Source organism: Aquarana catesbeiana, linkage group LG13 (assembly GCF_042186555.1).
Source record: "Aquarana catesbeiana isolate 2022-GZ linkage group LG13, ASM4218655v1, whole genome shotgun sequence".
Lineage (NCBI taxonomy): Eukaryota > Metazoa > Chordata > Amphibia > Anura > Ranidae > Aquarana > Aquarana catesbeiana.
This window is the reverse complement of record NC_133336.1, coordinates 147,666,783-147,681,381: the sequence shown is the minus strand read 5'-3', so window position 1 is coordinate 147,681,381 and position 14,599 is coordinate 147,666,783. Positions and strand designations below refer to the sequence as shown.

General features: G+C 43.6%; 1 protein-coding gene across 1 annotated transcript in view; it reads right to left on the bottom strand.

The window, feature by feature from the left end:
• The window catches only part of ZFYVE26 (zinc finger FYVE-type containing 26), a gene marked incomplete in the record, with an annotated part of 1,901,467 nt that overhangs the window by 1,781,125 nt on the left and 105,743 nt on the right, over positions 1–14,599 (bottom strand). Inside the window, 1 exon segment of the mRNA XM_073610828.1 lies at positions 3,660–3,749. Coding sequence (XP_073466929.1) covers positions 3,660–3,749 — 90 coding nt within the window.

Below are 14,599 nucleotides of genomic sequence, written 5' to 3'. Positions count from 1 at the left end.
CATCACTGTACCCAAACTAAAGTTTTATCATTTTGTTCCCACAAATAAAGCTTTCTTTTGGTGGCATTTGATCACCTCTGCGGTTTTTATTTTTTGCTAAACAAATTAAAAAAAAGACTAAAAATTTAGAAAAAAATAAGTTTTGCTTTTGTTTCTGTTATAAAATTTAGTAAATAAGTTTTCTCCATAACTGATGGGCTCTGATAAGGCGGCACTGACAGGCACTGATAACGTGCCACCGATGAGGTGGCACCAATGAGCGAGCACTAACGGGCACTGACAATGGGCACTGATGGGCATTGATAGGCGGCACTGATGGGCACTCATGGGTGGCACTGATGGGCACTGAAAGGCTGCAAAGATGGGTTCTTATGGGTGGCACTAATAGGCGACACTGCTGGGCACTGATAGGTGTCGCTGCTGGGCATTGATGGGCATTGATACCTGGCACTGATGGGCATCCCTGGTGGCACTGGCAAGCATTGTGAGTGGGCACTGATTGGCAGCTGCCTGGCCATTGATTGGCAGCTGCCTGGGCACAAATTAGTATTTCCCTGGGGGTCTAGGGGGGCATACCTGGTGGTCGAGTGTGGATGGCCATCCTGGTGGTCCTGGGCAGCATGATGGTGGTCTTGGGCGGGATCCGAGGGGGGCTGTGCTGATAAACATCAGCACAGACCCCCCCCCCTGTCAGGAGAGCAGCTGATCGGCCCTCCTCTACTCGCGTCTGTCAGACGCGAGTGAGGAAAAGCCGATCACCGGCTCTTCCTATTTACATCGTGATCAGCCGTGATTGGACACAGCTAATCACGTGGTAAAGAGTCTCCGTCAGACTCTTTACCTAGATCGGAGTTGTGGTGTGTCAGACTGACACACCGCAACGACGAATGCCGCAATGCGCGCCCCAAGGGGAGCGCAGCGGCTTAATATCCTGATCACGTCATAGGATGTCTGGTCAGGATATTGAAACCACTTTGCCGCTGTCATTCTGCTATGTGGCAGGCGGCAAGTGGTTAAATGGGTTGGTACCATGTGGCGTTGTTCAAAACTTCATGGCACATGGTTTGGTATTGTATGTGGGACATGACAACTATGTTGCCACCCTTATCGGATGGCTTTATAATGATGTCCTTACGTGTTTGTAATGGCGCATTACGGAACAGCGCACTTAAATGCTTTAAGTTTTTAGTTCACCTTTTTTGGCCAGGACAATCTTCTCTTGTTGTCGTACTACATCTTTCGTCATTCCACAACAGTTTTTTTGCATGTTTTTCCACACGTAAATGTGTTTTGCGCATAGGGCAGCCCATTCACTTGAATGGACTGCCCTTCATGTGACAAGCACCTCAAATTAGCTCAAGAACCTTTTCGGTCATGGCGTATCAGGAGTTTCGGTGCGTTTGTAGTGCATTTGCCAATTTTGATTGGTAGGATATTAACAATTAAGCTGCATTCACATCTGTGGGTTTCCAAATGTGCGACAAACTCATGATTTGCCATGCATTTTGGAAACGTGCATCCCGCTTGTGTCGCTATAATAACAACATTAGCATGATGTGCATTTGCAGCGTGCATTCTAAATGCACAGCAAAGTGCAGTAGGTTGCAGCACAGCTTAAATGGTCAAAGCAAGCAATGGTTGCAACATGTTCAGAAACATGCAGATGCAAATGCAGCCTAAATGGCAGAGCAAGCGCAAAACGTATTTGCCGCACATTTACCAATTGCACAGCAAATCACATGTTTGCCATGCAAGTTGCCACATGTTCAGAAATGTACAGATGTAAATGCAGCCCAAATATGGAAAACCCAGTTGCGGTTGGCAGACATGCGTTTTGCCACACAACATAATGCGCTACACCCATTTCCACTAGTTTCAGGTGTGAATGGCATGTGCTTGGAATGAGAGCCTTCAGGGAGCAAGGACGACCTAGCAGGAGAGATGAGGGTTAAAAAAAATAAAGATAACAATTACTTTCTGCAAGATAGCATAGAAGTTTATGGGGCTGAAATCAGATTGGAGTCGCACCAAAATAGAGTAGGAACCTTTTCCAAAAAATTGCACTGTGCTGCATCGCACTGATTAGGACAGGCACCACTGAAAATATGATTTCTTTGTCATGCGATTCTGTGCATCACTCTCAGACTTAGTATTATTTCTAAGATACCTTCCACACCAGCCCAAGCTTGGAACATCACACTAGAAATACATCTCTTAAAGCGGTAATAAAAAAAGTCAGCTTTAGGACTTAATACCTATCATAGGCTTACCTGTAGGTTTATCTGTAGGTACAGTGAATATCTACTAAACCAGTGGTTCTCAACTCCTGCCCTCAGGACCCAACAGGCCAGATTTTAAGTATTACCTTGGAGAGATGCAGACTAGAATACTGCAAACACTGAGCAGAAAATTATATCACCTGTGATGTATTTCAGTTATCTTGCAAGCCTGGCCTGTTTGTGGGTCCTGAGGACAGGAGTGAGAACACATTTGTAGAGGCCGGTGACATCTCCGGTGCATGCGCACTGTGCTTTCAATGGATGGCATACTGATGAAGGCCGTCCATAGAGTGCTGCAACTGATTTCGGAGCCGCCAGCAGCGGCGGAGGCGATCGTGTCCGTTCCCGTGTGTGGTATGGAGATGAGCGAGGGGAAGATGGTGCCCACCCGTCTCCATACCATTGCAGGGCGGAAGCAACGTCAAAACGTCACTACCGCCCATAGCTCTTAAAGAGACTTTTCCAAACATTATAATTTATTTTTTTTTATTGGATCTTAGTGTAAATATGAGATCTGAGGTCTTTTTGACCTCAGATCTCATATTCAACAGGTCCTGTCATGCTTTTTTTCTATTTTACTAAGTGATGTTTACATTCCTTGTAATAGGAATAAAAGAGACAACAACAAACAATTTTTTTTTTTTTAAACGCGCCCTGTCCCGCCGAGCTTGCGTGCAGAAGCGAAAGGATATGTGAGCATATGAAAACGATGTTCAAACCACACATGAGGTATCGCTGCGATCGTTAGAGCGAGAGCAATAATTCTAGCCCTAGACCTCCTCTGTAACTCATAACATGCAACCTGTAGAATTTTTTAAACATTCCCTATGGAGATTTTTAGGGGTAAAGGTTTGTCACCATTCCACGAGCGGGCGCAATTTTGAAGCATGACATGTTGGGTGTCAATTTACTCTGCGTAACATTATCTTTCACAATATAAAAAAATAAATCTAAGTAATTTACTAGCAAAAAAAAACTGTTTTTAACTTGTGAACATCAAGTCTCAGAAAGAGGCTCGGGGCTGAAGTGGTTAAAGAATTCCGATCCTGTTTAAGAGTGTTATTATAGTGTAAATCTCTGAAATCATGTCTGCATAACAGCTGTCATTGCAAGCTTTTCCCAATGGGCAGTCTTGCCAGCACTTGGTGGCAGACATTTGTGAATGTAAGATCTCAACTGTGGTGTTACCCGAGCACCTGGGATGATCATTTTCAGTCTGCTGGAACTCTGAATTGTGGGCCCCTAAGCTGGAAAACATCTGAGCAGGACAAGGCTGGAAGCACTATAGTCACATATTAGTGTCAGTTTACCAATTTCATAGTTTTCATACAATACATTCTTTAAACTAAAAACATTTAAAACTACTTTCTTAAATCTTACCTTCATGGTTTGTTGGGAAACTTGATTTTTAAGATCTTGCAGGAGCAGAAGAAATGCAGGTTCATCTTCGAAATGAAATAGCAGCCGCTTCTAGAATGAAAAGGAAAACAGGGTTTTACAAAACATACATTTAAACAAAAAACTCCTTTCCCTCAACCAATATTAGCATCACTTTAAGCAGAATTATTCTCATAAGCAGTATTTGATTTTATTGACCGCTTTCCTCTTATTCTTGTGAATAGTTTAATGCACCTACGCAAAGATGTATTTGCTGCTTTTGAAAAAGTAGTGTGTGAAGTTTTAATTGAGCACACCATACACACCATTTTGTTTTATTTTTTTTTTCCCCAAAAACATACAGCATCAGATCATAAAAAAGATAACCTTAAACATACCAGTAACTCTGTTTCCAGTAGTCTTCCAGGACATCCCTTGTGAGATGGAGCTCCTCCCACCAATCAGGAAGCACGCTGCATCTTTAACCTACTTAGTCCCTCAGGCCCATGGTCAGTTACCCACGAGAACTGAAGGACGGATCTGAAAAACATACAGAACACCACCCAACAACAGATTAAACTTTAGGGTGGGAACATGTTGTCCTGGAAGACTACTGGAAACAGATACCATTTAGTCGAACTCTGGTTTTCCCCCAGGCGTCTTCCGGGCCAGACCTTGAAAGGATAACCACGCACTCACAAACTGGGGGGGGGGGGAATCAACCGCCTGGAGAACTTTCCTCCCAAAACCCTGGTCCTGGCTGGAGATTATCATCTGGACCTAATGTCGGACAAAGGTGGTGAACTTGGCCAGGTTGCTGCTTTGCAGATTTGCTCCGGCATAGTGCCAGCCTTTTCCACCCACGTAGCCGCTGAAGCACTCACAGGGTGTGCCCTAAAAAATTGCAGTGGACAAAGGTGCATGACTTTATAGGATTATAAAAAGGCTGACTTAACCACTTCCGGACCGCCCACCGTCGTTATACGTTGGCTGTTTAAAGAAGAATATATCATTGTTATGGCAGCAGCTAGCTGCCATAAACCCGGTATCCTCTTCTTCAGGTCCGGTTTAAGATAAAAGTGGTCTCTGCGGCGGAGTCGCAGCGAGATCACTTTTATCGGCGGCGGGAGAGGGCCCCCCCCTCCAGCCGTCCTCCGGTGCCCTCCGCCGCTTACCAGAACCGTCGGCAACAGCAGAGGCAATTGGATCCTTCTTGTGGCCTGACGTGGAGACGAGTGAGGGGAAGATGGCTCCCACCTGTCTCCATATCATTGCAGGGCGGAAGCGACTTTTTTATTGCATTTTAGTGTAAATATGAGATCTGAGGTCTTTTTGACCCCAGATCTCATATTTAAGAGGTCCTGTCATGCTTTTTTTCTATTACAAGGGATGTTTACATTCCTTGTAACAGGAATAAAAGTGACACAATTTATTTTTTTTTTTTTAAAACAGTGTAAAAATAAAAAAAGGTAAAATAAGAAAAAAATTTTTATTTTTTTTTTTAAATACGCTCCGTCCCGGCGAGCTTGCGTGCGGAAGCGAACGCATACGTGAGTAGCGCCCGCATATAAAAACGGTGTTCAAACCACACATGTGAGGTATCGCCGCGATCGGTAGAGGGAGAGCAATAATTCTAGGCCTAGACCTCCTCTGTAACTTAAAACATGCAACCTGTAGAATTTTTTAAACGTTGCCTATGGTGATTTTTAAGGGTAAAGTTTGTCGCCATTCCACGAGCGGGTGCAAATTTGGGTATCAATTTACTCGGTGTAACATTATCTTTCACAATACAAAAAAAATTGGGCTAACTTTACCGTCTTATTTTTTAATTCAAAAAAGGGTATTTTTTCCAAAAAAAGTGCGCCTGTAAGACCGTTGTGCAAATACGGTGTGACAAAAAGCATTGCAACAGCCGCCATTTTATTGTCCAAGTAATTTTCTAACAAAAAAACACAACTGTTTTTAATTTGTAAACAACAAATCTCAGAAAGAGGCTCGGTCCTTAAGTGGTTAATCCACCTGGCTAAGGTTTTTGGACGCCGGTTTTCCTTTCTCCCCCATATAATATGCATAAAATGTCCATTTTTAATCTACCATTTTCCATCCACCATGCGTTACATTTCTTCCATGTCTTTGTAAATGGCTTGCTATGTATTTGACTTCCTGACACTTAGAAGCATTGCTACAACTTTGTCAGAGCACCTTTGACTTCTGAATGTCTTTAGAAGCCAGGCTGGTCCAGTTGAAATTTCCTGATTTGAGGCCAGACAAAAGGCCCCTGCCGCATCATATCTTCTCGGAGAGGAAGAGGCCAAGGTTGGTCTGCTGAAAAGGGAGAGCAACTGCAAAAATCAAGCCCTCTTTGGCCAATAAGGTGCAAATCAAACTGAATGGGGTCTGTTCCCACAGGAACTTGTTTAGAACTGAGGGAATCAGATGCACTGGGGAAAGGTATAACACTTCTCGAATTTCCAGGGATTTCGAAGAGCGTCCATCCCCAAGGCTGGAGTTTGTGGATTTAGTGAATAGAAAAGTTTCAATTTCGTGTTCTTGTGGGACGCACACATGTATATCTCTGGCATTCCCCAACACGCTAGGATCTCAGTGAACACTACCGGATGTAAATCCCACTCTTGTGACACTTCCTGGCAACAGAGCAAATACACCACTTGATTATGGTCCCCTTTTAGGTAAACCGCTTACAGAGAAAGTAAATTCTAGTCCTCTCAGCTGGTCTTGAAAGTGAGATATTGCTTAGGCTACTGCCGTAAGCTCCCTCCAATTTGAGGAAGATTGAGCTTCGTCCAGGGACCACTTCCATGGACTGGCAGGCCTTTCAGATGGGTCAGAAAATGGGGGGGGGGGGGTAAAAGTTCCTTGAATCCACACTCACCAAAGTTGCTAACAGCAAATAGAGTACCAGCCGATTTGTCAATATGTGACGGGATACCTGCCCTAAGAGCAATGGCACTATATCAACAACAGGAAGAGGAGACAAGGGAGTCCCCAGAAAGCAAAAAAGGGGAATGGTCAACAACAGCTTATGGTACTAAAATGCAAAAAGGCTTTATTAAGGGTGGGGGGGTGGGGGTATTTACATATACAAAAAATTCCAAATATATGTAAGATAACCAATGTATCTAAATAACACAGTCCGTCTCACTACACTAAACCAAAATTAAAAACCATGCTGCAACATTGAATAAAACTGCAGAGTGTGCCTGCAGGCCAAAAACTCATGCAGTGTCCATTTGAATCCAAAGAAAAAAAGTATAGCACCAAACATTACTTGGGGTAAGCTACTGATGGGATATCGAGTCTTATGTGGTCTAGTATTGACTGTGCATCAGATTGAGCAGTACTGAAAAGAAACGACATATATCCACATAGACAAGACCTTACATAGCTGAATTAGGTGGGGTTTTTTAACCCTGTGTTAGAAAGAAATCCTCCACAAGCAGCTTCCAAACTCAGTGCACTAAATGTGTGTATATACCAGTTGTTTTGGACCCCATCTGCGTGCATTGGTCGCAAGCGTGTGAGAAACTGGGAAAGACCAAACTAAGTCCTGACTTAAATTTGTGCGGTTTCTCCACCATCACAACACCCTCTTTACTGCTGCAGGAAGAAGAATCATCCTGTCTAGGTCCTCCTGTTCCTGCTCCTGCAGAAGGAAGGCCAGTAAGGATCTTAGGTGGAATCTAGCCCACTGGATGGCCATAATAGACTATGCCATTGGACCCAGAACAAACATCGGCTCTTGGATTGATACTGGCTGGTTGTTCTTAAAGGAACCTACTCTACGGATAAGATTTTTTTTTCTCTGAAAGGAGTCTTCTGATCTAAACCTGATCTCGACCTGAGATGGTATCCTAAAAAAAGAATATTCTGGGTTGGACATATGTTTAATTTTGTCCAGACTGAGTAACCATCCCAGTGATTTTAGCCATTGCTGAGCTTGGGCGAGATATTTTGGGGTGCTTCCATGGGGCTATGAACAGGAGATCATCCAGATTAGGAACCACTGTCATAGACTTTACTCTCAGAGGTGCCAAAGCTTCCGCCAATACCTTTGTATTTGGAGATAGGGATAGGCCAAAGAGGAGAGCCCTGGTCTGGAAGTAATGTTCTTTTCCCATCTATCCCCACCGCCACTTCTAAGAACTTTTGTGAGCGGTCTTGAATGGAGATGTGGAGATAGGCATCCTTAAAGTCTGTGGTTGCCATGAACACTTTGGGTTGAAGGATGTTCTTTCCTGAAAAAATACGGAATCTTTTGTAGAGTGTTGTTTTGTTTAGCGGTTTCAAATTCAGGATTGACTGAAACTTTCCTGAAGGCTTCTGAATCATGAACACATGAGAATAGAAACCTCTTCCCCTTTCTTCCTTTGGGACTGAAACCAGTACTCTTTGGTCCACCATTTTTCCCAGAAGTGGAAGAAGACCGCTAGAGCAGCAACTTGTACTTTCAAGGTACTGACTGCTAGTCCTTTATCTGCCCCTTCCTGCAAAAATTCCAAAATAGCCACGAGGTTCTTTGGGTATTGGCTAGATTACATGTACCATGAGTTATAGACTTTCCAGACTTTAGTATAGATGGTTCTAGTTACCTTCTTTCTACTTGATAGCAATGTTGTAACCAGACAGTCTGAAAACCCCTTACTCTTTAGGAGCTGCTCCTCAGATACCATGCTGCAAGGGACAGCCTGGCCACATCTGGGTGATTTACTGGATCTTGGATTAGCAAATCTTGCCTGAGAGGTAGATGCCAAAAAGGCCTGGTTGCCATCCCCAGAACGGTTGAAAACCAGGCCCTTTTCAGCCAAAGGGGAGTAATTTGAATAACTGGTACCCCTTTCCCATTGGATCTCCCCCCCCCCTCCCCAATTCCAGTTAATTCCATTGGTGTTGAAGCATAACAAAAATGAATCTCCATGGATTCGCCATGGCATCTGTCCCTAGCAACCCCTTTACATATTGTTCAGAGAAAAACTGAGGAACTTGTGCATTCTCCTTTGAGGTCCACCTCTCTGTCCCCACATACTGGAAATCATTGCAAAAGGTTGCCGGATTCAGAGACCACTTTGCTTCCTGAATGGGGTATCCATTTAAGAAATCCGCCACTTTGTTCTGGGTCCTCTTTTAGGTGAATTGCTGACAAAAATAGCAAATGCTTCTTTGCCCATAGAAGAATCTGTTGCCAGTGCTTGTAAGGACTTGTCTTTGTGCCCCTTTGTCTGTTTAAATAAGTAACAGCCGTGGCATTGTCTATCAACACCTGAACGTGGCGAGACCGGAGATCTTGAGCAAATATCACTAGAAATAAAGCGATCGCTTTTAACCCTCTCCAATGCGAGGACCTTATCACCTCCTTCTTGGACCAACTATCTTGGGTGAAATTTTCTTCTAGGTGGGCCCCCCATCCCCAAGAGCTGGCATCTGTTGTCAGTCTTCTTTTGACTGGGAAAGCCAAATCTAGACCCTTTGATATGATCTCCTGATCCCTCCATGACCATAGTGACCTCTTTATTTTGGTTGGAATCTAAACCTCCATGTCCAGGGATCTTAAGCTGTGATCCCATGACCTCAGTAGGAAGGCTTGTAGACTTCTGAAGTGTAGTCTCGCTCACTGAATAGCCAGCATTGTCGAGGTCAGAACCCCTAATGCAGACATTATTTGCCTTATCGTTATCGGCTGGTTGGCCTGCAGCATTGACACTGTGCACTGAACCTTGCCCTTTTTCTCTTGCAGGAGAAAAATCTTCTGTTTTATTGAACTGATGTGATAGTCCAGAAACAGAAACCGAACCTCCTGTGATGGATCTAGGGAGGACTTCTTGAGTTCCGGAAACCATCCTAGAGATTCCAGATGGTTGCGGGCTCTGACTAAGTCGTTTACTAACCTCTCCCTTGAGGGAGCGAAGAATAGAAGGTTGCCCAAATAGGGAATTACTGCGATTCCCTGAAGACGAAGCGGAGCTAGTGCTTCCGCCATCACCTTGGTAAAAATCTGTGGTGCGGATGAGACACCGAACGGCAAGACTGTACATACTGACTCACGCCTTCCATCTTAACTGCCAACCTGAGATGCCTTTGGGACTGGGGTGAAATTGGGACATGCAGGTATTCATCACTTAAGTCTATTGACGCCATATAACATTCAGGGGTCAGTAGATTTCTGACTGAGAAAATAGAGTGCATCTTGAACCTTCTGTACCTGATGGACTTGTTCGGAGGTTTTAGGTTGAGGATCAATCAATTTTCCTGTGGGTTTTTTTTTAACCAAGAAAATGTGAGAATAAAATCCCCGTTGCCGCTCTCCTGGTGGCACTTGGACCACTATACCCTGCTGCATCAGCTCCTTTAATAGGACTTCATGACCAGGGCTTTTACCTGATCCTTTGGGGTATTCATCCCAAGAACTTTTCTTGGGGGAGATTCTGTAAATTTTATTGCGTAGCCCTAAAAAAGAGTGGTCAGCATGAACTGATTCAATGTTATGCCTGAAGGAAACTTTGCAGCCTTCCACCCACCCACAGGGTCGAGTCATTTTTTGACTTGCGCAGGAGGATGGAAAAGGACCTTGCCTTTAGCTTTCTGCATGGACAAATTTTTCCTCATCCCCCTACTTGTCCTGCTCCTGAGCTCTTTGAGGTCGAAAATGGCGCTTCAGCTGTCCTGTCTACGATGGTATCCAGATCAGGACCAAAGAGAAGGTCACCCGAAAAGGGAATAGTCTTCGACGCTGCATCGCCTGGCCAAGTCTTCAGCCACAATGCTCTTCTTGCTGAATTAGTTAAGGCTGCTGATCTAGCCAACATTGCAATTGCTTCGGCTGAAGCATCCGCCATATAGGCTACCGCGGAGGACAAAGGTAGTGAAAGAATCTAATATCTCCTGCTTGGATGAATCTGCTAACACATGAGCCTTTATCTGGTTAACCCAATAATTCAGGTTTCTAGGTACGCATGTCATAGCCATGGCTGGTTTTAAATTGCTCATGATAGATCTCTTTTTTGTTTAATAATTGTTTATTAAGATATAGCAAGGAATAAACAAATAACAATTATACAGTCTTGGATACAAAGTATACTGGTTATTACTTAAACGTCGTCTTGTCTAAGAACAAGTATCAAATAGTGACCATTGAACGTGAGGAGGGATAAGATCCAACCGATAGAACCAATGGCCAGAGAGAGACTTACATTTATGCGAACATTTGAACCATTCACAATAAAGAAGCTTGACCAACTAAAAAATGAGTTCAATAAAAAAAAATTTGAAAACTAAGGAACAGGGGGGGGGTATGGAGGGATCAGGTGTGAAAGAGGGGGGAGATAGGAGGGGGGAGGGGGGAATTAGGAGGAGGGAATGTGGTGGGGTGTGAGGGGTTATTGGCATGCATGTTATATTTTACATAACTGTGACTGGACCTTTAGGGTCATACGAGGAAAGAAGAAGTTAAATCATTAATGGTAAAATACACCACTATCAGGTAAAAGAGACAATTGAAGATGGTTGCTTAGCAGTCCCGAGGGGATGGTGATATGATTTCCTTGTAACAGGAAGTGGACATACATTTTTTCCAGGGGGTCCAGGTTATCGTATGGCGTTTAGATGCATCTCTGATGTTGTGGGTGATGTCTTCCATGAGGTGGAGCTCGGCAAGCTTTTGCAGCCATTTCTTCATGGATGGAGTAGTTGATTTGCCCCAATGAGTGGGTATGAGAGCCTTGGCCGTATTCAGTAAATGAGGAATAAGAGAGCGTTTATAAGTGCTCTTTAGTGGCATGAAAGAGAGAGAATGACCCATGGGTCATTGGGGAGATTAATGGCTGTAATCTGAAATATTAGATTGAGGATGCTGGTTCAGAAGGGGCGGATGAGTGGGCAAGTCCACCAAATATGAGCATGAGTAGCTGTGTTCCCACAGTTCCTCCAGCACAATGGGGAACTGGCGGGGAACATTCGATGCAGTTTGGATGGTGTGTAATGCCATCTAGTAAGTAACTTGTAATTAACTTCCGCCATTTTCGAAACCAAAGAGGATACATGGGCTAATTGTAAGACTTTGTCTTTTTGGTTGCTTGTGAGAGGAAAGCCTAAATCGGTTCCCATTTAGCCAGGAAGGTTGGATGCGAGGGATTTTGCAGTTCAATAAGAGCTTTGTAGAGCGAAATGCCATGTAAATGCAGGTCTTTTTGGTTGAATTTTTCTTCAATATTGTTTAGGTCTGGTAGTCCTCTTAGAGGTTGAGGGAAAGTCCGGAGGAAGCGTTGCAGTTGATTGAATCTCCATTGGTCTAAAAATGTGATTGGTCTGGATGAAAGAATCTCAGATAGTGGTTTAAGGAAGTTGGCGTGGAGGACATGATGTAGCAAGAGGGTTCTTCTGATACCCAGGATTTAAATCCTGGATCCATTAAGCCTGGTAAAAAATGATTATCATTAAGAAGGGGCATTAAGGGGGAGTCATATGCCCAGGAAAATTTCTTATGTAGAGCATCCCATACATCCAAAGAAGATGTGGTGAGTGATGATGCCATTTGGGCAAGGTTCCTAGAGGAATGGGGTATCCAGGGGGCTACTGATAGGTCCGTTCCACTCAAGAAGTGTTCTACGTGTACCCACAGTTTAGAGCCTTTAGCATATTTCCAGTCTGCTAATCTTGACAATATAAGAGAGTGATAATAGGTCTTACAGTTTGGGAGGGCCAGTCCCCCAGAGAATAATATTCCTGGATACTCTGGGGAGACTGTTTCTCCAGATAAAGCAGGAGATCATGGCTTGAAAAATGGTAAAAAACCCTATAGGCACACCCAGTGGAATCATTTGAAAGATAAAGAGAATATGGGGCAGTATATTAATTTTAATTATATTTACTTTGCCTAGCCAGGAGTGTGATAGGCTAGACCATTTTCTTAGATCTTCTTTGACACCGTTTAGTAGGGGGATATAGTTGTATTTGAAAAGTGAGTGGCGATTAGGAGGCAGATGGATGCCCAGGTATTTCATGCTTTTTTGATCCCATCAAAAAGGAAAGAGGGGTTTCAGTGAATCCACCTCTGATTTATGGAGTTGTTCAGGATTTCAGATTGGGCGAGATTTATTTTGAAGTTTGATATCGTTTGTAAGGTGGAGAATGCCGACATTAAGTTTAGGAGTGAGATGCGTGGTTGTTGGATAAAGAATAAAATGTCGTCTGCATAAGCTGCGTATTTATGAATTCTACTGCCTACATGAATTCCGCTTATGCTTACATTGTGTCTAATTGTGGCCAAGAAGGTTTCCAAGGTAATGGCAAAGAGGAGGGGGGATAAGGGGCAGCCCCGTCTAGTGCCATTATGTAGGGTAAAAGGGTCACTCAGTGTACCAATTATGCGAATTTGTGCGGTAGGGTTGAAGTAGAGGGAGGAAATACGGTGATACATCTTTAGGACCTAATCCAAAGTGACATAGGGTTGTCTTAAGATAGTCCCAGTACACCCTATCGAATGCTTTTTCAGCATCGGTGGAAAGGAGTAGGGTGGACTGGGCGCTCCTCCGTATGTATTGGATTAGGGATATAGTTCTCAGAGAATTATCTTTAGCTTCTCTATTGGGTATAAAACCCGATTGATCAGCTGAAATCCATCTGGATAATAGGGGGAGTAAACGATTAGCCATTACTTTGGCGTATAATTTACCATCTATATTTAATAGCGAGATTGGCCTGTAGCTACTACAAAGGATAGGGTCCTTGCCAGGGTTGGGAATGACGGTGATATGGGCTGAAAGGGATTCTGGGCGTAGACCAGAAGTTTGGGAGATTGAGTTGGCGTAAGCCGTAAGAACGGGGGAGTAGAATGTCACTAAATGTTTTGTAATACAAATTGTTGAACCCGTCAGGTCCAGGGGCTTTGCCTGAAGGAGAAGATTTCAGGGCAGTCTGAAATTCTTCGACAGTAAAATCAGCTTCCATTTCTTTAAGCACCAATCTAGATAATTTAGGTAAGTTAGCCTCTTTTAGATAGGAGAGCATGCGACTGCATCTCTCCTTTTGAGAAAGAGAGGACAGACCATTTGTGACGTTGTAAGGGTCTGCATAAAATTATCTAAACTTTGGCAATATGTGGCGTAGCATGCGCAAGCTCTCCTGTTGGGAGTTTAATTTTGGGGATAAGCTGTTTACCTGGCTTATTCCCCCACTCAAAGTTTTTGTGATATGTACTGAAATTTTCTTTTGGTGTCTAAGTCAAGGAGATTCTTCAGTTCCTCCCGTTTAAGTGTGAGGGCTTCTAGGTGTGTGGTATGAAGAGTGAGTTTGTGCTGCTTGTCTAGGTTGGTTATTTGTTGCAGAATCTGTTAAATCTGCTGACCATGGTCCCTTTTTTTCCTCGTTCCAAGTTCAATAAAACGACCTCTCAGTAGCTTTATGAGCTTCCCACACAATTGAGGGAGAAGTCTCGGAGGGTTTAGTCTCCTTAAAATATTGTATCAGATGAGAGGATAACATGTTGACCTCAGTTTGGTTGGAGAGAAGAGAGTCATTGAATTTCCAGTTAATACGCTGTACTAAGGTGGGCATGGTCAAACGCATTGAGACAGGTGCATGGTCTGATATGGTCGCAGTACCTATATGAGTTGACTGCAAGAGAGGAAGGTGAAAGTGGTCTAAAAATATGTTATCCATTCTAGAGTAGGATTGATGTGTTTTGGAGAAGTGGGAGAAATCCTTTTCTTTAGGGTGGAGAAGGCGCCAAACATCTAGGAGTTGAAGATCTAGGAGCCTCTTTTTGACAAATGCCAGATGTTTAAATGAGATGTTGGAGCAGCCCTGGAATGTGTCTAGTGTGGGGTCAAGAGGCATGTTTATGTCTCCTGCGAGGATAACCAGTCCTTTACCACATTGCGATAATTTAGTGAGAATTTGGGAGAAGAAGGTGGGTTGATTATGATTCGGAC